The following is a 22923-nucleotide window of genomic DNA, read 5'->3' on the forward strand; positions in this document are numbered from 1 at the left end:
CATCGATCCCATCTCAGGTCCCATCAGCAATTAGGATCCTGACAAGGGAACATGCAATTAGTCCTGAGGACCACAGGATACAAAGATATCCATGTGATGCTTCGGCCACCTCCTCCGCAAGCGTGGGAGCTGCAAACCACCTGGGACTGGTATTATCTCATTCTGACCCCAAGCCTGGACATCCAGCTGGATTTAACCAAGCAGGAAAGCACCCTGATGTTCAAAATGTTTTTTAAAAAAAAACAAGTTGTTCCCCCTTGTTAGGAATTCTGCCTCCATTCCTCACCTGCACGATGGTAACATCCCGCTCTGCTGTGCAAAGGCTGCAGCACCACCAGTCTGCGAGGGGCTGTGATGCCAAACCGTTCGGGTGCTACCGTCTCCCCCATGGCCTATGGCCTACACTGCCGGGGGGGTCGCTGAGAACGTGGAAGTCTTCCAAGAAAGGGGTTGGCAAAGGCGAGGAGGATGTGTGACGTTAGGTGTGGGACTCCCCCAAATCCAGGCACAAACTCACCTGCCTGCGAACGGGCAGGCGAGGAGAACGGCTGAGGCGTTACACCCGCAGAGACCCGCCATGCCACCACGGCGCCGCTGCTGCTGCGGAAAGATGGAACCGAATTCCCAAAATAAAGGAAATCTACACTGCAACAGAAAGCTGTGTTTATTTTTCCCGTTAGAGATTATTATTTCTCACTAGACATAAGAAAAAATGCTGAAAAATGGTTCTGAATACCGAATTACACAGACGCGGATGAAGTGACTGCCGGGAATAACCCCAGTTTTAGGTGGAAAGGGGCTTCGCGCCGCAGCCCGGGCGCTCCCACCCTCCCCGCGGGGGGGAAGAGGAGCCGCTCTCCCCCCGCCGCCCTCGCGTTGGTAGGTGCGGCCTCCGCCCGTGTAGCCATGGCGACAGGCGGGGCTGAGGGGCGGTGGACGAGGCCTTGGGGCAGAGCTGAGACCTGCGAGGGTGAGGGGACGGGGGCGAGGGGACGGGGGGCGAGGAGACTGGGGGGCGAGGCGAGGCCTCTGGGGGGCGCCGCACGCCTGGCCTGGCTTTTCTCAGGGGGGCTGAAGGCCTGCCTGCAGGCCGGAGAGGGGCCCCCGGGGCAGGGGTTACCGGTAAGGCCTCGCCTGCCTCGCTGGCTGCTCCCGGAGAGGCAGTTTCCAGTGGAAGCTTCCTTGCCGGTGCCAGGCTTTCCTCTGCCGGCTGCAGGGTGGGTGCGCGCCGCCTGCCACCAGCGATCGGGCGGGAGCAGCGGATACAGGCGTGCGCCCAGGGGTAAAAGGCTTCCCGGAGGGTAAATTTGTGCGTGACAAGCCGTGCTAACCCTGAAAAATTAGAAATTATATTTTGTGTTTCCATATCTTAACAGTTGCCCATGTACTAAAGTGAAACTCGCGATGTTCTTTTAAATGGATCGGTCACACTGTGTGCGCTGGAACCGACTAATGTATGTTTCTTCACAAAACTGTCTTTTTCCTTCCTCCCAGACACTTGATCTTATAAGTTTCTGGTGGTGCAAATGACTTATGAACATGTAAATGCAATCAAATGAAAAAATAACTGTCCTAATTTAAGAAGTCTCTTCTCACTGTGTTCTTATCTGTCACACACACTTTCTTGCTGATAGCTTATATGTCAAGATGGTATAAAGTTGAATAAAGAGAAAACATACAATTTCTTTTACCTTTTTGTTGCTTTGTCTTATCTTCATTTTCTTTTTCATAAGCTGTTTATACATTATTAGCTTTGTTACCACTAATAGTTTAAGGTAGATTTCATAGCAGTAAGTCATGCATTTGCCGTATAGGGACCTTGATATTAACTGCTTACAGAAAAATCAGTGCAATGGATGAGAGTAAAGAATTGTTTTAACTATAGAGGATCAAATTCTGAGCCCAAGCCAATGATACTACCCACAATTCCAGATTTTAACAAATATTATCATAGAGTGAACAAACTTTTTATGTTTACTCTCATGTTTTCCAAATACAGGACTGGTGTATACCATCAGTGCAAAACATGGAATGAATTCTTCAGGTACGAAGTATATGTCAATTTCTTCTCCACACACTCGCAACATGAGTAAAAAACATTTTCCCCAAAGTGTAGTCACGCAACCAGATACGCATCTTGCAAACTGGAAAAGGCCATCTGTAAACAAAGGGGGCTTTGCCTCAAGTCCACATGACTCCCAAGAGTCTGATTCTGAAAGCCTTGTTCAGGAGAGACACTATCAGATAGAACTCCAGCAGCGGATTCGTGAAAATGAAGAGCTGGTAGGACTGTATTCTGATGAGTTGGAGAATGACAGCTTAGAAGAAGACAGCTTGGAGGAGAGGAGTTTAAAAGAACAAGAAGGAGCTGAGTATGACACAAATCAATATACAAATGGAATACAAAGGAATGATGGTAATGGAAGGTAAGGCATAGAATTTTAGTAGATCAGTAGAATAGTTCTGACACTTTAAAACCTTATGCTCCTCAGAATATACACTACATATTCAAGACCAGTTTACATTGCCAAAGTGCTATTAAGAGGACCTACAGACTTGGTTACATACAGAAATGTACTGTTTCATCTTACCCACATTCCTAATCATTATACCCGTTTCTCCACCATAGCCTCAACTGTTTATAATGTAGGCTGAAACACCAGTGTAGGAGGGTAAGATGGAAAAGAAAACATCCCTCATAGACTTCTATAGGCTCTCGATGTACCAGCTCTAGACACTGTATACAGAGGCGAATGCTACACGCCTGTTTAATTGCCTCTGAAACAGGCAAGAAGGTAGGGAGTGCTAACCCCTACTCTTAAACACTACCGGGTGAGCTAATGGGGGAGCATTTAACTACGGTCTCTTCTGGTAAAGGCCTATTAAATGTAGATCCCCTCTTCCTGTTTTCTTGATCCAGAACTGCAGTTGGTGGAAGGAGTCCCATGACTGTAACGGGCTGTGGACCCCATGCTACAATATTGAGCAGTACTTGCTCCTACCATCTTAAATAGTGCCATGTAACTGTCAGATGCTCAGATGGTGCTGCAGCTCTGCGATCACAGACTAGAGGGTCTCTGGAGCTGGTCTGTGAAAAAGGACCAGAGAGAAAACAGGGACCAGGACCAACACATCCTCTTTTCATTCCTTATAGAAAGACCTGTGCTGAGCAAACCAGGCCACTTCCTCTAAGAAAACTTGCAGGCAAAAATCAGTGGGTTGAATAAATGTGGTTTTGTCCTTATAGCTGTATAAATCTAAAATTAAAATTTCCAGGGTTACCGTCACCTTTAAACATTCTTTAGAAAGCGTTAACTTGGTACATAAAATAAAATTTAATTTGCTGTCATACGCATAAAAGGTTTAACACTGTATAAATTGAGAATAATTCTCAAGTTTAAAGGGATTAAATTAAACCTGAAGCAATAATAATGTGCAGTTTCAATTTAATTGTCTACTTAAAATAAAATGGCAAACAAATGAAGGCTAAATGATTAATAGCATGCTTTTATTCACCTCCTCAACAGGCAAAATGGCCAGTTATTGAATATTTTATTGTGAGTGCAAATGATGTTAATTGTACTAGAAACATGCTCTAATTTTTAGTAAATTTTTTGACTGAATACTATGCTGAATGTGAGGCTCTTCATTAAATGGAAATTTGATTTTATTTTGTTTGAACTTAGCCTAGTAAGTACTCAAATACAGTCCATTAACCGGAGCAAATATCACAGCATATACATATGAAACCCCCTCTCTACATCCATTACTAACCTCGGAATTTGAAGAGGAAATGCTGCATCTGTTGTCTACATACAACACTTTTGTTGATGAGTACAGAGTCCATCTAACCTTTATATCAAGTTGGGGGGAGGAATAAAAGGTGCACTTTTTGTCTGCAGATGATTAGAGATGAAGGAGCTCTTCACACTCATTTTGTTCCCATGCGGTGACCTGGCCTGCATAATACAATTGAGCCGCTGTGCACACATTTCGACACAATAGAACTCTTTGGCATTATACTCTGTCATTTGAATCATTGCAATTATATCACATATTTCTGTACTCATTTCAAAATATGATCACCTATTTCTGTTTACCTGTGGTGTATGAAAACTATGAATAATAATGTTTTCACCGGTGTAAATCATCTAATCTCTAGTATACAGGATACCACAGCACCAATACTTACCTGAAATGAAAAGCATTGCTAGAGAAACAGGTTATTTTATTATTAGGAGCCACTTGAAATATAGGCATAGGCATGTAAATAATTTAGAAAGGATGAATAAATGATTTCTGGGAACATTAATATAATTAACCATGCCACAATTTGGAGAACCCAGCAGATCAGTATATTTCTTTTAACTGGGGCTGAAGAGTCAACTAGGTTTCAGTGCCTACAAATGTCACTCTGAAAGGCTCAGCATTTGTGAAGTGTCCAAGAAACCAGGATTATACTGCAGGTTCAGTTAAGAAAAAACAGTGTTAAAAGCTTTTTTCTCCCATGCTTCTTATTCCTGCCACTGCCCACACATCTCCAATTTGTATTTGGCTCCTGCAGTTGGTTTTCCTCCTGTGGGATCAGACCTTAATTCATAAACAGAATCAATTGTGTTTTTTTTAAGGCAGACCATCTTTGTTAGCTTTATGACAAATGTAGTTCAGAGCAGCACTTGGACACTTGTTAAAAATTAAAAAAAACACAAACATTTCTCATTTAGATTTTTCTATGCTTATCTCAATTACAGACTGTTTTTTAATGAGAAGTTACTTTAAAACTTTTACAGAGAGTTTTTATTGAAACATCATGATGTTTCATAGGAATGAGAAGAGTGACTAAAAATACAGACCTGTAGGCTGTTCTTGCTTCGACAGTCCATTCTACTGACATCTGAGAGAGGGATTTTACCAAGAATATCCCTTTTCTTTCACACAGCAGAGTCTTTGAAGAATGAGCAACACATACTGTCGTTTGTAGGCTACATCATTCTGAAGGAAACAACAGAAGCAGTATGTTATAATAATTTCATCTTTCAGTTGATTCTACTAGTGCTTATGATTTATATGCTAAATTTAGGATAAAGATTGTATTCTACTGTGATCTGAATGTTAGGCAAATTTATCATTCACTGATAATGAAAATTAAAAATTAAAAGACGGCCCTGCGTAAATTTTCTGCTAAAAAAATATTTGATAAAACTGTTCTGATCCCGATCTCACAAATGGCTGTACTGTTGTATGCACTCAAATAATTCAGTTGACCATATTTGCAGGATATTTGTTGGCTCAAATTGCACACCGAAAAAATACAGAGTTTATACAATTTATACATAAATTATTTTGTGTTTCTTTTTTAAATAGAAAACAACAGTCTGTGGACAAATATTTCAGCCTAAGATACAATCCTAATTGGAAGAACACAAAAGAAGTAGCAAAATTTTCTGAGGCAGAAAAAGCATGTCAAGTTGCTGGAGGAAGCAGCGTGGACTTTTCACAAGATTCATTTTACCTCCATTCCAATGGCTCCCCAGAAGAAAAGAATCAACAGGAGGCAAAGTCACAAGATTCATCCTCAGAGTTTGGTAGAGAATTACTAAGCTTTCATGAACCAAATGCCATGGTCAGCAATGAACCTTTTAGGCTACATACCAAAGGGAAGGAATCTGCAGATGGCTGTTATTTCCAAGATAGTCCCAGTACATATGGCAGTGCTTTTTCTCTTCAGATTCAAGAAGATCGACCACAAAGAGCAAAAAAAGACTTTGTGGAAAAAAATAAACAGACTTTAGGATTACGTTCAGACAAGATAAATTCCTATCTTCGATTACACAGTAAAAAGCAAAAAGTTCTTCAAGAGCAGGTAGGTAATCTTAATGTTTTCTAACTGGTATAAACTGAGGACTGTCTAGTGTTAAAAAAGAATGGCTGCATGATCAGGTTTGCAGAGGAAGTAAGCAGATTTACAGTCTATCGTGCAACTGATAACTTACTATTTCCTGCGTGAATCTTGGAATAATTGAGAAGTCCTCAGTTACTCACAACCCCAGTGATGGCCTTGTTACAAGCCTAGTTAAGCGACATATATACTTGGCCACAAAGCATGTCTGCATGGTCACAGAGGTGGTCTCTCACTAGTTTTTAATCTAGATGCTAAGGAAATGCTGTCATCTTTCCTATGGGATCTACATTGCACCCTAATCTGATTTCTCTCTGCTTGGCCAGTGTTAATTTGGTAATGATTACCTCTGCTAACAGCATATTCCCAGTTTTGATAAATGCAGCAAATGCAAATTGCTTCTAATAGCAGAACACTTACAATTTTTTAACTGCCGTAGGAAACCTTGATGTCACCATTTGGCTTAAAAAGCAGCGTTAATGTTTTTCCACCTGCATTGATCATAACAAAAAAATATATGTGAAGGTACAATTCAGTTTGAGAACCAGAAAACACATTGTGGTCACGCTGCTTTGAAGGGCCACGCACACTCTTGCTTACCACTGTCATTTAGGGCCATACATGTAGGAACATCCAAGAAATGTGTGTCGGATTTGGGTGGTCAGACCACCCTTTCCCCCCGCTTACTTTCTCAGCCAGACCAAACCTTATATTTGAAATCAGTCAGCATATACTAGTCATGTACAGTACTTGGATTTGAAGGGCCTAGCGTTCTTATGATTGACTGCGAAATGTCAGACAACTTGTATTAAGGATTAAGTGGAAATGTAATTACAGTTCCTAATGAACGATTATACATGAGTTTGTTGCTTTTACTTGCTACTTATTATGCGTAGTGGGAAGGTGGGAGTCATTGATCACTTCATGAGTTGTAGCATAGAAAATTCTTAACTTGTAAAACTACAGAGACTTTCTGCTTCAAGTGACGCATTTTCCGAGGCTAATGAACAGTTGACACAACGCTAGAGGGCATCTGCTGACTACATTACAATGAGTGTAACGATGGACAAGCTTTTTTCTAGCAGAGCTATTAAGAGCACTTGTTTTTTTCAGTTATAATTTGGTTGATGGTAAAAATAATTAGTGTAGATTGATGCTAATTAAAGCTGTGTTGATATGATTATGTTTAATATTTGGGGAATTCTGAAAATGTTTCATATGTAAGTGTTGGAGCCAGGGATCAGGACTTCATTGTGTAGACACTATTCAAAGATATGTAATAGAAAAAACATCTGTTAAAATCAGGGCTATGTTTTAAGATTACCTTGCTGAAGTAGCCATGGGGACAGCAGAGCTGTGACATAGCAGGAGCCAGGCAGCATGTGTGTAGAAAGGTGTGGTTTTTCCCTTGGCAAGTTGATACAGCCACAGAAGCATCACCAGCTACTGTCAGCTAGCTTTGTGTTTGCTGTGGATAGGCATAGAAAGAAGTATTTACCTCTCTTCTTCTTAATCAAGACATCCATTGCTCCATCTTGTTGGAGGGAGTGAAAGAAGGTCTGACGGATGCATCTTATTGACCAAAGCTGGCTGATGAGCCAACTTTGGTCACCTCACCTGGAAAACTGTAGCAAAAGTGCAAAACCACCAAGTATGCGAAGAAGAAAACGAGCCATATGTCTTCTGCTGGAGTGAGCAAACATGTTCTGAATACTGTAACTAGATTATTTTGAGCTTTGCAGGATGTTGAAGCTGGTTTTATTCATATGATCACTATTGGTGGTCAGGTACTGTGGTAGTGAAATAGTGTTTACATTGAAGTAAGTACTTTGCATACAGCTTTTAGCAACTGGCATAACAATAGGTAAAATATTTGCAGCCTCATTCATGCAAGATTTACAGCTGTTATCTCTGTGCATACAGACAGCAGGCTGTATGTACCAAAACATACCATAAATGTGTGTTGATCTGTATATTTACTAATTTATATAGCATTTTATAAAGCATCAAGTTCTTTGCAGTGTTGCCTGATTCTTTAAGAACCTGATGATGAGTTTCTTTGAGAGAGAGAGAGAGAGAAAGAGAGAAGTAGTGGCCCAATCTAGCTCAGCTGTACTCAATATGAGTTGCTTTCCTACCTACAAGCCCCTTACTTCAAAGCAAGGAACATAATGTACAATTTTTTAATGGCTCTAGACCAAGGCACTCAGACTCTCTGTGCACTGCGCCTTGCCTCAGTGTAAACACCTAATCAAGATTGCCTGCGCTTCAACAATAGCAGCCAAATGCAATTCGAGAACCACAAGCCTTTGAAGTCCTCACTGCAAAGGCCGGTTTTCTAGTCTGGGATAATGACATGCCATGATTGCTGTCTTTGTTGTATCTTTTCAGTAGAGAAGCAATTATGGGCCTCAATTTAACAGAATAGGCATTACACAGCTTATGATGCTCAAAATGCAATTTCATTTGATCATTTTCTCAATTTGATTGGTATTAATAGAATAGTTCACAAAAAATGCTGGCAGAGGTTGTGTCCTGTTCCTCTTTCAAAGAGATAATGTAGAAGTATGCTTTACCTGCCCAGTAAACTATCAATACAGTGAGTCAGTTGGTTCCACCAAAAACATCTTACTGACTGCAAAGCTGCATCTATCCACAGTTCAGGAAACCTGCGTGGTAACTTTTAATTTGTGAACTTTTCTAGTCACAACTAATAGAATCTGCATCACCATTTGCAGCAATGAGATCACCTGAAAATTCAGCAATAAACCCTACCTACCTTTTCCTGGTTATTCTAATCTTTCCCCCCCAAAGATGAGAGGCTCAGCTCCCCAGAAGGATTTAGCACTTCCTTCACACTTATTTCACCGTTATGATTTTCAGTGAATTATTCTCATGGTCACAAATATCTTCTCAGTGCAAGTTCTCTTGTGTTAGCCAGCGTCACTCTGCAGTGGTGTGTAGGTCCATCTGCCACAAGCATGAGTCCTGCACATAGCTAGCTGTAGTCTCTTTACGGTGAGACTGCCTAATTACACACTAAATTGAGCTCACACCTGCTATAATACTTAGCAGGATAAGGTGGACAACACAAGTATAAATAAAAAATAAAAAAGCATTGTTTTTCATGAAGCTTTGTAGATTGGAAAAAAAAAAGTTTAATGCTTTCAAGAAAAAATTAATTATTGCCGTATTTACAAAGGTATCACTTGGCTTCAAAATCTGTAGTGCCAGCAGCCACCCTCAAAAAAATTGCTCAAATTTGATTTCCAGCCATTGTGCTACCACAACTGTGGCCACATGGAAATGTTGTTCTTGTTTGTGCGCTTGCTATTTTGCACAAGGTGATTGATATTGTTGCCAGGCTATGTGTATGAGATGTTTTATTTCTGCAGCTACTCCTTGTACTTTTCTACCAACATTACTGTGTTTTGCCATCTTTTTCCACATGACTCTATTGTTCAAGACTTTGCTATGATGTGTGTCATCCATCAATATCTTGGTACACTGGCTGATTGCTTGGACAATGATGATTGTCTAGTTGCTTTTCTGTTATTAGGTACATCCACTGGCTCTCATATAAATGGAGAAGCCCAGACATTTGAGAGTTACAAGTAGATTTCTGTGCTGCATACTTCCTGCAATTTTCTTTTCCTCTCTTCTTTTTAAAAGTAGAAGGAATACTCCCTGCTACCACATCACTGTTAATTGGGGTTTTGTTTCCTTTTTCATTTTCTGTTTTAGCCGTTCAATTTCTTATCTATTATATAACACTTAAGCTTAGATTTTAGCTTTAATAGGAGGCAAATTATTTCTAGTTCTTTCCCCAAGACTTTTAAATCCTTTCATCTGGTTGGGCTGGGGCCATAAACATTCTTGGTTTTTAGGTTGCAGATCCTAAAACTGTTGATGAGGAACGGATTCAGAGTATCCTACCATTCCAGACTATGAAAATGGAACCTGAAGACAAATGGTACCTGAAATCACAGCAGCTCAAGGTTGCTTTTCGATAGAACATGATAATTGAAATATATATGTAAAAGCATTGAAGTTTGAATATTTAAAGCTGTAATCTCATTACTTTTAAAATACCAATTACTGACAATAAATCCTTAGATATCTATCAGAAGATAATCATCAAACTTTAATGCATATTCTGTTCTATATACTCAATTATTTTAAATCAAAATGGATCCCAAATTCCAAGAAATTCTGAGCTCAAAGAATCTTATCTATTTAGGACATTATTTGGTTGATAATAATGTAAAAGTGCAAACTAGTACGTATTTGATGGTTCATGAGGATTCTGAGCTAGAACTTCACTACTGTGGCATTAGTTGTCCCCTAAAATCCCCATGAACATCAAGGGGTTACCATAAAACAGAAAATGTTCCAAGTAGAAGAAGTTGCACTGACCTCCTCCATACGCAGAAGTCTATAGATCTGTTTTATGCTGGCCTTTCAGACCGATGGATAGTCTTTGGAGCAGTGAAAGAGACCGGGTTATCATCACTGATGAAAAACCAAGAACTCGAGAACCAGAACTTCAAGCCAACTGGAATTATTATTGGCAAATCTAGTGGCTACCTTTGTATTAAAAGTATTTGAAGTAATTCGGGCAGACTGTTTAAATTCCCTGCTGTTCACTTAATACTGGAAGCTGCACTTCTGTAAAGGACAAACAAGATTTTATGCTGCTATTCATTGTGAGGGATGTGCTTTATGTATGGAATTTCAGAATGAAGGAGGTGTTTTACAGGGCTGCTCATTCCGTTTAAATGGGAAAACATTGGCCTGGTCCCAGTTTGGCAGCAGTTCATGCTTTCCACCAGTGGCACAGTATGCCAGAACATTAATCGTTACAGCAGAGGTCGAGCTAACAAATCATCATCTTGGCACCAGGAGTCAGGATTCCCCAGTGCTAAAGCTTTCGCCAAAACATTCTGCTCTATATGTGGATTTAATACCTACCATTAAGTAGTTATTCTGAGTGCATACGCTATGTAGTGATTGCAAGTGTTGCTAACAAAAGAACCCTAGAGAGACAGGAGGATGAAATGGAGGATTTTAGTGCTGACAAAGATTAAATGGACTGAGAATGGATTTGTATATTCCCTAGAAGGAAAGTCATGTCTTTCCTCAAAATGGGCAACACCTGATGCTGTAATTGGAAAGTGATAAATCTTAAATCAGCTCCAGATTTAGAGTATGTCAGTATAGCTCAAGACAGTAGTCCTGGTGTGCTTAAATTCTTAAATTGTTTCTTATCATTTGGATAATATTTTGCAGGTTACAGGCCAGGGAGGAGTGCTTGGTTTAGAAATGAAATCATTTAAATAATTGACATCAGTTTGTTTCTACTGTGGACCAGTCTAATAGTGTGTACATAGCCATCTTATCCTGAAATCTACTACAGTTTACTTTCATTAGAGGATAAAAACCAAGAACTGATTTGATTTTTGAAACATTTTCCCTAGATGGTTGACAGTGAGCTACTTGCAGGATTAGAAAAAAGAAGTCCTGTGCATTTAAGGGCACCAATTTTTGCACCTCATTCAGATAAAACTTCCCTCATTCCATATTTACCACAGCATCATTTCTTAGATATGGTCTGCATCTGTAAGGAACCATTTTTGTAGTGTTCTGCTTCAGAATTTGTCTCTGGCCATTAAGCAAAGTTTTGATGCAGTATTATGCATTGCCTGTGCAGCACCTGAATAGCATCTGTGCTTCTGTTCTTGACTAGGGCTTCCTACGTATTTTACTTTTGGATTAAATCTAGCCAGGCCATCACCTCGTCTAGCCACGAGCATAATTCACTGAGTCAGGGTTAGATCCAAGCAGCTTGGAATGATTTTGATGGGTCTAATCAAACTTATGCAAACTGGCCTAACTCATTATCAGTACGTTAAAGAACTGTTACCATAGTCATGAAGGACCAATAGCATACGTAGGTCTCTTTAAGGGTTCTTCTATCAGGACATGTTTTGCTAATTCAAAACCCCCAAAGCCAAAGCCTTACAAATGCCACCAAAAAAAAGCTACATGAAAGACATTGTGACAGGCAGACTTACCCCTACACTTGTATATTGTTCATCTTAATGAACATAAAATAGCAACCACTGAAATTCACCCCACCTTTGATAACTTGTTTTAGGATCACCAAAATAAGTCCTCCCAGAGAAATAAAATAAAATCCAACCAGAGTATCAAAGGGAGAGCTTTCCCAAGGAATGACAGCCAACAACCACCAGGCAAACCAGCAGAACCAAAGTCTTGGCACCACAGGCACCACCAAATACCAGTGGAGCAAGACAACAGCAGCGTACTGCAGAAATGGCTGTATCCAAGTCCTTCTACTGACCCTGGCACTAATACAGCAGCAAATTCAGATACTTGCTTAAATAATTTCCCAAATTCAAGACATGTTGTTAATCAGGATTTTACTGCATCTACCTATCCTTCTCATCCAACATTACATAAATTTAACCCAGCTGAGGTTATATCTCCAGCATACAACAGCAAGAAGAACAAGAAATATCAGCATGATTCTCCAAATGGACTTCCACATGACCAGCAACATTTGTACAATCATGCCACTGCGCAGCTTTTTGCCAGAGATGACAGTACCAATGGTCAAGCACATCCAAATCGGAGGAATATTTCATCTACTCTTAATGCCAATTTTCAAGAATTGGTGAAGGATCAAGTATCATTTCAGGATTGCAAAAGACGGATTTATGCAGATAAAAGGTATCAGAACTATGCTATCGGTAGTTTATGGTAAGGATATAAGTATTGAAGCAGTATTATAACACTGTGATAGCCAGAAAAAAATAGAATTTAAGAAGAAAATATTTTGAAGTCCAAAGTATAAAATCCTTTTGCTACAAACCTGCCATTATAGATTACTACTAACTTAAGATGCATTATAACTACTAATTTTTAAATATGGTATTGGAAAAGGACAGTTCTGCACCCCAGGCTCTGTTGCACATAGAATTTTCCACAATTGAAAGTTTCCTTCTGAAAGGCTAGAAAGTCAAGTTTAAAAAGTAGATAGCAAAGAGTACTGTGCATAAACTAAGTCTACTGCTAGCTGCAGTTATATCAAAACTTGCCTTGCAGGGTGAATATCCAGAGTCATTCCAGTACCAATACTGGCTCACTACACATTGGGAAGGGCATGAAAATCCTTAGTTATATAGAATTTCACCTGCCTTGATAAAATTGAAGGTTTTATTTCACATAGACAATTAATTCTTTAACTTTGTGGGGAAAAAAAAAAAAGGTCAGCAGGCCTGATCCAAGGCCATTGAAAAGCAGCTTTCACTGGCTTAAGCTATCTTTGCATCAGGCTGAAAGCTTCCCCATCTATATTTTTTCCATTTATTTAAACAGTTTCCATACACTTGGGTGCAAGCAAAATCACTCATTGTGAAATACCTGTCTTTCCATCATCACATTCCCAGTATATTCTGTGAGCAGGGATCATTCCATGTAAAGATTGCTTGTTGAGCTATTTGCTATATAAAAATAAAGACTCTTTTTTTTCCCTGTCTTTCTTTTTTGAGGCCTTCTCAATCTTCTGGTCACAGTTCACCAACAGCCCCTTGTACAACCTCCCAGTTTACACAAAAAATGGAGCGACATCACCAAGAAATCACTCATTTGACAGAAGCTCACTTAGCTGACAGGCACTTGTTCAGCCTACTTCCACCTATAATCCCACAGGTAAAAAGTGGTTCAGAGGTAAATCCAGAGAGTGGTGAAGGAAATCAAGTGAAAATAAGCTGTAGCAATACAGAAGGATATCTCATGCAAATGGAAAAGCAAAACCAGCCTAAGGCCAGTAAGAAGGTAAGCAAATCAATGTGGATTGGATGGTTTTACATTTCTATTTCCCCCTCTGGTTAATATTTTTTTCTTAATAATCCAAAGATCTTCACCAAAAAAAAAAAAAAAAAGAATGTGAACTGAGGAATATTTCATTGCTACGGAGAGCACACTGACACGCACTGACTTGCCCAGAACATTAAAAAACAAGGAACAAAGGTGGAAACAGACACTAAAATCATTTTGGTCTGAACACCAAGGCAGAACACCACCACCTCTCCCTATGTCACTTTCAGTCTTGATTAGCTCTAAGAACACACAGAGCAGTGTTTGTCTTTTAAGTTATCCAGTGATAAAATGATTTAGAATAAAGCTATTTGTATAAAGCAGCAGGTAGCCAGGCCTCAGATCTGAGCAAACCATTATCCTGGTCATGCTCATTTGCTATCCAACTCAAATCTCTTGGTTTCCAAGGCAATCAAACTGAACAACAACAAACTTAGAGGATTTGTAAAGCTAACGGCATAAACATTATTACAAGTCTCTTGATGATCCCGTTTTGGTCCATATTAAAACTTGGTTCTTTTTGTTTCTTCTATGTGTCCAGTTTTGTACTGTAACCAGTTAACACAGACACAGCGGAACAGCATAGAGGTGTCCCTGTGTGTCCTTGACAAATTAAATGTTCAAGAAGATAGCTCCAAGTCTCAGGGCAGACAAACTAAGCTGGAATAATTACTCATGTGTTTCATCTAGGAGGCAGTTTGTGTATTGCTGCTTGAATGCCTCTAAGAAGAATTAGCTGGATTATGATAGTAACTGAAGGGCAGATTTCCTTCCCTTTTTGTTCCTCTGAGTTCAAACTGTTGTTTCTGTCCTGTATTTTCAGTAGCTTTCTCACACTTCGTATGTGAGGAATGCCACAGAGAATAAGCCTGTTTATGTCTCACAGAAAAATCCAGCTTTTCCTAATAAACAAATGCAGTCATACTCATCACATGAAGTGAGAAAACCCTCATTTTGTTGTAGATAGCTAAATGGTTAACTCTTCATAACCTTAAATAAAAAGTTAAGTGTAAATATGTCACAAAAGAATAGGGATAACTGATACAAAGAATCAAATAGAAAATTCAGTGCATAGAATTACTTTCTTTGCAGTTGAGTTTAACTTGAACGTGTCCTGCAAAGAAATGCGCATTTTATTTACATATAGACATTTCTTGGTGTTTCTGCATTACTCTTATAGAAATTACTACAGAGCTGTTTATAATGAGTTTCCACTGACAAGTTTTTAAAATGTAGTCCACTTGTAAAAATTAATCTAGTGTACATGAAAGAGATTAAAACGATTCTGGAAGTATTGGGGTCTTTGTAGTAATGTCATGAAATATTGAAATGGCATCACCCATCACTCATCTTCTGTCTTCCCTATGGATTTGTAAAGCTTTTGCTGTGCTGCAAGGCATGTATTTTTCAACTGTCCATTCAGTTTTGAGAACAAAGAAAGGTTATGATTACTAATAACGTTTGCCTAATTTTTTAACCACCAAAATCAGGTACTTTTATCTGCTTCTCTCATAACAGTTTCTTTGGTGTTTCATTCTAATAACAGTCAAACGGGTCACTTTAAGCTGTTTAAAAATAAAGCTCACAAAAGATAATTTTTGACTGAGAAAGTATTGCTTTGTGGTTTCGATGACTGGCAATTACCCATCTAGATTCAAAGGAAATACAGGGTAATTTGACTTGTGAATTAACTCAATCTTTTTGGTCACTTACAATCCTTGAAATGAGACATGCCAGAGGTAAGCCAGAGACCACAAGTTGAATCCTGCTCTTATCTTGGGTGTCCACTACAAGACTGCTTGAATAATGTTCTCCGTGAAGTCATATAAAGGAAAATCTGTCACTGTTGTTTGTTTTTTAGCCATGTAGCTCGAAAGCCTACATAAATCTGAATGTGAAGCTTGGAGGCCTTGGACCTGACTATGAAGCAATCAAAGAGAAAGTAAGCAGTCCCTATTACATAATCTGCTTTTCAGTTCTGCAAAGTGAACTTAGGTGGGGAAGAATGGCAAAGAAATCACTGCTGAGAAGCAACTTGTGTTTGTCTGGTACTTTATGTTCTTGACTCTAGGCCTAGCTTGAGATCCTATGGGGAGATTCAAATAGAAGGAAAGACAACTGTATTGTGGATAATTTTAACCTTATAATTTTGTAGTGCCAGAAACAAGGAGTATTCACAGAATTCAACAGGGCTAATTGCACATCAGCAATTTATACACTTATGTGACCGAGTTGCATTGTCATTCCCAGTGTAGTTTGCCTAACCTTCAAAGTGAAAGTAATAGAAGAAGTAGTGTAAACACAAGAAGAAAATAGCTGGAAGCACACTACCCTGTTGAAATGGAGACAGATTGTTCAGAACAAGCATCTGAACAACTGGCATTATTTGACCTGTTCTCTGCTGATAAAGAGGGTCTGGTAGCAGCCGTATATCTGAGGTGCTGCAAACTCCATCCTGCATATTTTGAGACCCTATTAATACAACAGCAGATACTTTATATGGCATTCTTCATAGAAACATCATAGGACAGCAGGGAGCAAAAATGATAAAGTGATCATCCCTTTGGAGTCATTGAGAAGCCCCTGTATTTTCTTCCTCCTTGCCATAAATGAAACAGATTAGAGATCTGAAATTGGAACGGACAGAGTGATGCATAGTCCAGGACTCTGTGTATTTTGAACACCATCATAACACTTCTGGAACCTGGCATACCACTGGGTTATCATTGCATTGAAAGGAAATAATTGACATTGGCCGATAGCAGTGGCAAGGTAGAGCATACTGCTGAATTTGCGCATAATGAATTGCTGGAAATATAGAGACACAGAATATCAGTTAAGTAAATGAAGCATGTCATTCAGGGCCTTAAAAGTAAGTACAGAAGTTTTAAAAGTCATTGCAAAAGCTGACAGAAATTAGCATAGCCATTTTAGAACTGAACGGATATATTGAAACATTCAGAATAAAGACGCATCTGTCGCATTTCTGTGGAGCTCTATCCTCAATACGGTCCAAGAGAAAGCTCTTAAAAATGAAGAGTGACTAAAAAAGCTGTGCCATTTATCGGGATTTCCTGTTGTGTTCTGCTGAGGGATGATCAATAGCATAGCCAGGTTAAACAGCGACAGAGGTGTAAATGGAAGACTCCAGCAGAAAAAGTGTTTCATTGATGGATCCACTGAGATGTTTAATTAACCATACACTTTTTTCCTGTTGTCAGAAAGAGAAGTTAAAGCAACAAAAGGAATATGCAAAGCAAATTAAGGAACACAATATGAAAAACATTGCTTCAATTCAGAGGTTACCTACAAAACCCCAGGCCATATCTTCAGCATCAAGACAGAAGGTAAGAACAGGGTCCCTTTAACATGCATGCAGGGAGAGATTCTGGACTTCGCAAAAAGAAAAAGAAAAGAGTAAATTTAACTCAGAGTAGACTTAAATAGTTTCTCCATTTCGATTTTCCTTTTAACAACTCTAAGAACTTCTACTCTCCTGGGATCCTGGCAAGTGCTCCTCTGTGCATCTATTCTGTTATAGCTGTAGATGTATACCAAGAGTTGCCGATTTCTTTGCCAACAGCAGTCTTCAGTCCATGCATCTGCCTTGCCCTTCATAAGAGTGTACCAAGTGGAAACAGAGCAGTACTCCATCCAAGCTACCAGCACTCAACTTGGCTTAACCAGCTAGTGATGTTTTCCTGGGGAAAGGGTGGGAATAAAGGAGAGTGGGACCTTCCGAGGAACATACCCAGTGCAGCACATGCTCTGCTTCACATCAGCGGTAGAGGCCACGCTACTGCAGAGTGCACTCTTCTAATGGACCACAGATATCCTCGTGTTAGTCTATTATCCACCTGCCTGTCAGTCTCACTCACAAACTCTTTCCACTTCAGTTGCGTAGCTACAGTAATTGGCCTTATTTTTCAAGCCCATACAACATCACTTTAGCCTTCACTGGTCTTCAAGAATAGCCCAAATGAGCAAGAACTGACTACAGTGGCATACACAGACAAACAAAGGGAGCACCTTTTCCCTATTGCAGGAGGTAATAAAGCTCTGGAAACAGCATGTATTTTATCCAATAAGTTCTGCAGGAGCTCACCTGCCTGGTGCCAAAGGCATGCTAACAGGCATTTCACCAAGATGACGAATGAGAAATGAATGCTTCAGGAAAAAGTTTTGGAGTTTAGTATCAGTTGAATCTCTTGGTTACTTGCATTTATTCCCAAACCTCGCATAAACCACAAAGAGATGAAACTACATTCTTTGGATGTCAAAAGGGTTTTGGATTCCTTCAGAAGACATCCCAAACACTCTTTCACCAAGAACATGACATAATACAACTCCTACTTGAAACCTAACAGGTGTTTCCAAATACATGCGACTGAAACACAGACACTAAAAATTGTCCCAGGTTAAACCAGGGCTCTCTCAGTTTCAGGGTTTCTGTAGTACTGTTTCTGTTCCCTCTACAAGACAGGCTTCAGGTTCCATTCATCATTCCATACTATTTGGCGTTCCTACAGGTATCTGCTTTGCATTCCTCTTTCAGCATGACCCTGCTCAGCTTCAGTGAGACATGTCAGATCTAGAACAGCAGCTTGAGTATTCTCATTTTTCTTTTTCATTTTGATAGTTAAGCCTATCATGCAGTAGAACCTAAGCCCAGTTCAACAGAACTTACATGCTTCTCGTTTGCACAATGCCGTCTTTACCTACTTCTCACATTCACACATGCAAGTTTACCTACACACTGCTACAGAAAAGCATACTTGGAAAGACACATGATAAAAGGAAACACTCAGCCAGTGTGGGAAGTACAGTTCTTCAAGATATGCTGTCCCTGTCAGTATTCCGTTACTGCCCGCCTTTCCCTCTGCTTCACGGCATATTTGTTCAGCATATACACATTCAGAGTGTCTGAAGTATAAAAGAATTGGTTTATTTCATGCTGCTGTTCATATTCTCGTAGGGTATGTGTGGGTGCTGCACAGACTGAGTGTTACTGGTAACAAAATTTCCAGTCACAATAGCATATGCATGGTTGTAAAAGAACTCTGGGATCTCTGTGAGAGGCTATTCTTTGTTTTACCCTGAAACAGTTAAAGGTTGGCATGTCTAATACCATCCTCACTCGTTCAGAAATCTTTTCTTGTTCAGAACTGTGTTAGCTTTGAAATTAACCAAAAAGGAATTTGGTAAGGGATTATATTAAATCAGGTTCCAGAGAATTAAAAACAATTACCTAGAATTCATTTCAAAACTTGTTATAACATTTTAGGCCTTTCAATATTTCAATTCCTTAGAATTTGTCATAGGAGCACTTAGTTTCCATCCTTGTAATACTAACGTGCAGAACTCCCTGCTACAAGATATGACTGAGGACAAGAGCTTAATAAGACTAAAAAAAAAAAAAGAAATGTCTATAAACTTAATAGACTTGTGTTGCTTTTTCTTTTTTAAAGAAAAAACATGGCTTCAGTATTTAAGGTGGCCTCCAGTGGTAAGTGTCAGAAAGCAAATCTCCTTGAGGTGCATAATTTTGCCCACTGCAGAAGTTTCTTGCAGTCCCCACTGGTGTCTAGTAGTGAACACTGCCAAAAGCAAGATCAGGAATTAGGAGAACTGTTAATTTGACTCAACAGAGAAACACCTAAATTTTCTTGGATATATTGGTCAGGTTTTCTCTTAATCAGATACCCCGATTGTCATGTTTTTAGGCACTGGAATATGCTAAGAAGATTCCTAGACCAAAGACTTTCACGGCAAGACAATCTGATGAAGAGGTGAAAGAGGAAAGAGTTCTGCCACAGACTTTAAATGGAGACAGTTTGCCTCAAATTGCATCCTTGGAAACTTTGCAAAATAGACACGAGAAGGAGAAGCAAGTTGTAGCTGCTTTCAGAACCCTTCATATCTTATAAGTAACAGGAAGTGGTTAGGGATATCTTCAACGCAAAAACGTCTGAACTATTTAATCATGAGCGGTGACCATCATGTATTGATTTACCATTCCATTGAAATATAAAGTGGCTTAAGTTTAATCATTGTTAAGTTTTAGAATCACTTCTACTATACCTATTTTTAAAAAATTTAAACAGTTGCATTTTAATATGGTAATGTCTATTGTCATTTTTCTTTGGAATCAACTGATGTAGCAGTTGCATCTTTCAGACTAATCATTTTTAGGCATGTCAGATATGTGGGCATATCCACAAAATATTAAAAATAAGCATCAGTTTCATTTGGTGATCTTAATACCAGCAACGTTTCTCTTTTGCAAGTGCAGAGGAGACTTTGGCAGACTGTCAAGAAATAAAGCCAAAAATAATCCATTGCTGGTAAGAAAGAGAACAAAAATGTGCACTAAACATAGCAGTTGGTAATGATACAATACTGATTATTCAAATGTTACTCTGTTATCTGTTGGTGAATAGTTGTCACATCAAGACGAAAATTTTGAAGCTTCATCTGGGACAAGAAAATTCAAAACAAGTACTGGCTGATCATGCAGACAATCTGTTATTAGCCAGAAGCAGTTGGAAAATATATTGAGTAACTAGGGGTAATTGAGAGCTACATGTTTGAGAGGAAACAGCTTTTAACAGATTAAATCTATGAAAATAACAGCAAACAGATGGGTTTCTTACAATGGTTCTGTTTCTTTAACTTAGTGAATTATGAATTAAGTCAACATATGAAATGTGATTAGAACACACAGCAAGGGAATTTTGAAAAGACACACTAAAATCTGGTAGAAAATAGGCTAGTTAAAAGGAAAAAAAAACCAACAACCTTGTGATTGTGTGTAATTGCTTTATCCAATTTATTAGGTCCCCTTTTGTATGGGAGGAGAGAGAGAATTAGTCTTTGGGCCTAAAAAAAAGCTCCAAGTCTCCTTGAAGGAGGCTAACAATGGAAAGGTAAGGTGGGGAATAAAAGAATGTCTTTGAAACAGCTTTCTCTTTTTCTAGATGCACCTTTTCTTAAAGGTTAAGATAGAAATGTGGGTTAACATTTCATTGGCTAGATGTCTCACAGGAAAGATAATTTTCCAGAAGGTGTACAGTTAGTCAAGGCATTGGAGATATGCCATGTATTGCTGGAAAAGTCTTATACCTTTCATTTTATAGATTCCTGGGTGAGTTTGACCAAGATCCTGCACGATGCCTCAGTCCTCCTGAAAGATGCTTAGTTGCTGAAATACATCCTGCAGGGTCTCCAGGCAGGCTCCCAACCTAATATAGGAAAAACTGACATACTGCATCTCTCCATGATGGAAAAAGGACATGTTCCTTTCTTTAAAGCCCTCCTGACCCACCTGAGAGATAGGAAGCTCTCCACCCTGTTGGTTGCTTCCCACCACACGTGCTGAATTAGACTGTTAGACTTCTCAGTTGGAAGCTGGTAACGTACATCATCTTTGGAAGAAATTTGGTGGAAGAAGCGTCTTCCAATGTGGGGAATGTGGGTCAGTTTGCAGGGGAAATATTTTGCATATCAAAGTGCAGCAGAAGACATCTTCAAATGTCCACTGCAGCTGCTGGAACAGGACTGTCCTCTGCCTCAGCCTCCTTTCTCCTTGCTTTTGGGAACTGGGTTTGGCCCCTCTTTGTAGAATGTGGATGCCTGTGGTATGATCCATCCAACAAGGCTGGGTAAATGTTCCCATGCCCTGCCAGTTGCTGCTTTTCTACTTTTATTTTAATCCAAAGGGTAACACTTTGAAGCATTTCTGATTAGGGAACCTCAACTTGTTGTTTCTGCTTAAAAGTGATAATCCCCCCTTAATAGAAACCTCAAGTACCTATTTTAATGAAACCTTCAGATGAATATCAAAGAGCTATTTACTCGTATCTAATATTTTAATTAGATTATATTCTCAATTTAACCCATTAAACCCCCTTTGATGATCTCCATGTTTAGTGTTTAGCCCCAGATGCTGGAGGTAATGAATATTGGACCTTTGATTTAATGAGAACTTCTGCCTTTCCAGCCTGACTCCCTTTGTATCCCCCTTTTTTATTTTCTGAGCTATAGAATTCAGTTAATTGAAGAAGTCTCTTACCACCACACATTAAGGAACCTAAATTAGCATCCCTTTTCTGATTAGAAAATGCAAGCAGACATTTTCTCTTTGATCTGAGGATTGAGTTGAAGTAGGCAACAGCCCCCTGAAAATGAGCTGATGGCCTTATTATTTGGCTGACATGCAGATGCGTCCATGTGGTGCAAAATGCTTAATGTCTTAATTGATCACCTTCCTCCATATCTGTCATGCTACTACCTTTTAGAGCTCCTATAAATTAGGGTCATCTTTCTGGGTGGGTGGTGTGTTTCATTTGGGGTTTTTTTTTTTTTAATAAAAAAAATGAACTTTTAGGAAACATTTAAATACTAAACCCACGCTAAACTAGAAGCCATGTGTACTTACCTGATGCTGCATCTGGGGGGTGGGTAGATTTTTTAAAAAAACACTGATGAAGATCATCTCACAAACCATTTGGAAAGGACAGGGTTGTGGGTTTTTTTTCTCCCAGAAAAAGACATTTGCGGCATATGTGGAAAGAAAATCTTTTGATCTACCTCAATACTAATGCAAATTTTTCCTGCACCTAACAGATACGGTGGCACAAAAAGGGACCATACAAGTAAATGATGAGCATCCGTCTGCTTAAAAGCAAAGGCCAAAACTTAATGTCTTTCAAATTAGGAAGGCAAGAAATTTAAATAAGAAACAGGCCTTGAATTTTGCATTAACTATTCAGGGAGAGATTGAGCTGGAATAGAACCTGCCTGACATAGTCCCATGGCTCCAGCACAGCTATCACAGAGCTCAGTGTTACTCACCGTGAGCACAGGCTGCCTTCACAGGGACAGAAACGTATTTAGGTACACCGCCCAACAGAACTTCTCAACATTTACTTGGCAGGCCCTTTCTAGTGCCCCTATTTCTTAATATTTTAGATTCAAGAAGTGTAGAAGCTGAGACCACCTTCAGTGGGCAAAGACCCGGGGTCAGTTCTACTTTGGAGAAACAATTCTGCAACAACATCACCGTCACATTTCTTTCAAAGATAACTGAAGTCGGCTTCCCACCACCATCTCACAAAAGGTCT

General features: G+C 39.4%; 1 protein-coding gene across 1 annotated transcript; it reads left to right on the top strand.

The window, feature by feature from the left end:
• The first annotated feature begins 2031 nt into the window (after window positions 1–2031).
• Window positions 2032–19728, top strand: LOC104291537 (chromosome unknown open reading frame, human C11orf63). Its single transcript, XM_009890776.1, has 8 exons — window positions 2032–2426; window positions 5365–5863; window positions 9787–9897; window positions 12057–12682; window positions 13474–13759; window positions 15663–15743; window positions 17023–17148; window positions 19525–19728. The coding sequence occupies exons 1-8, from the start codon at window positions 2032–2034 to the stop codon at window positions 19726–19728; spliced, it is 2328 nt and encodes a 775-aa protein (XP_009889078.1).
• Window positions 19729–22923: the final 3195 nt, after the last annotated feature.

Source organism: Charadrius vociferus, unplaced genomic scaffold, assembly GCF_000708025.1.
Source record: "Charadrius vociferus isolate BGI_N301 unplaced genomic scaffold, ASM70802v2 scaffold858, whole genome shotgun sequence".
NCBI classification, from domain to species: domain Eukaryota; kingdom Metazoa; phylum Chordata; class Aves; order Charadriiformes; family Charadriidae; genus Charadrius; species Charadrius vociferus.

Bases quoted from the DNA above. Each gene is read 5' to 3' on its own strand.
- LOC104291537 (XM_009890776.1), top strand. From the start codon at position 2,032: ATGAATTCTTCAGGTACGAAGTATATGTCAATTTCTTCTCCACACACT. The intron at 5,864-9,786 runs GTAGGTAATCTT...CTTGGTTTTTAG, and splicing joins AAAAAGTTCTTCAAGAGCAG to GTTGCAGATCCTAAAACTGT. The intron at 17,149-19,524 runs GTAAGAACAGGG...TCATGTTTTTAG, and splicing joins CTTCAGCATCAAGACAGAAG to GCACTGGAATATGCTAAGAA.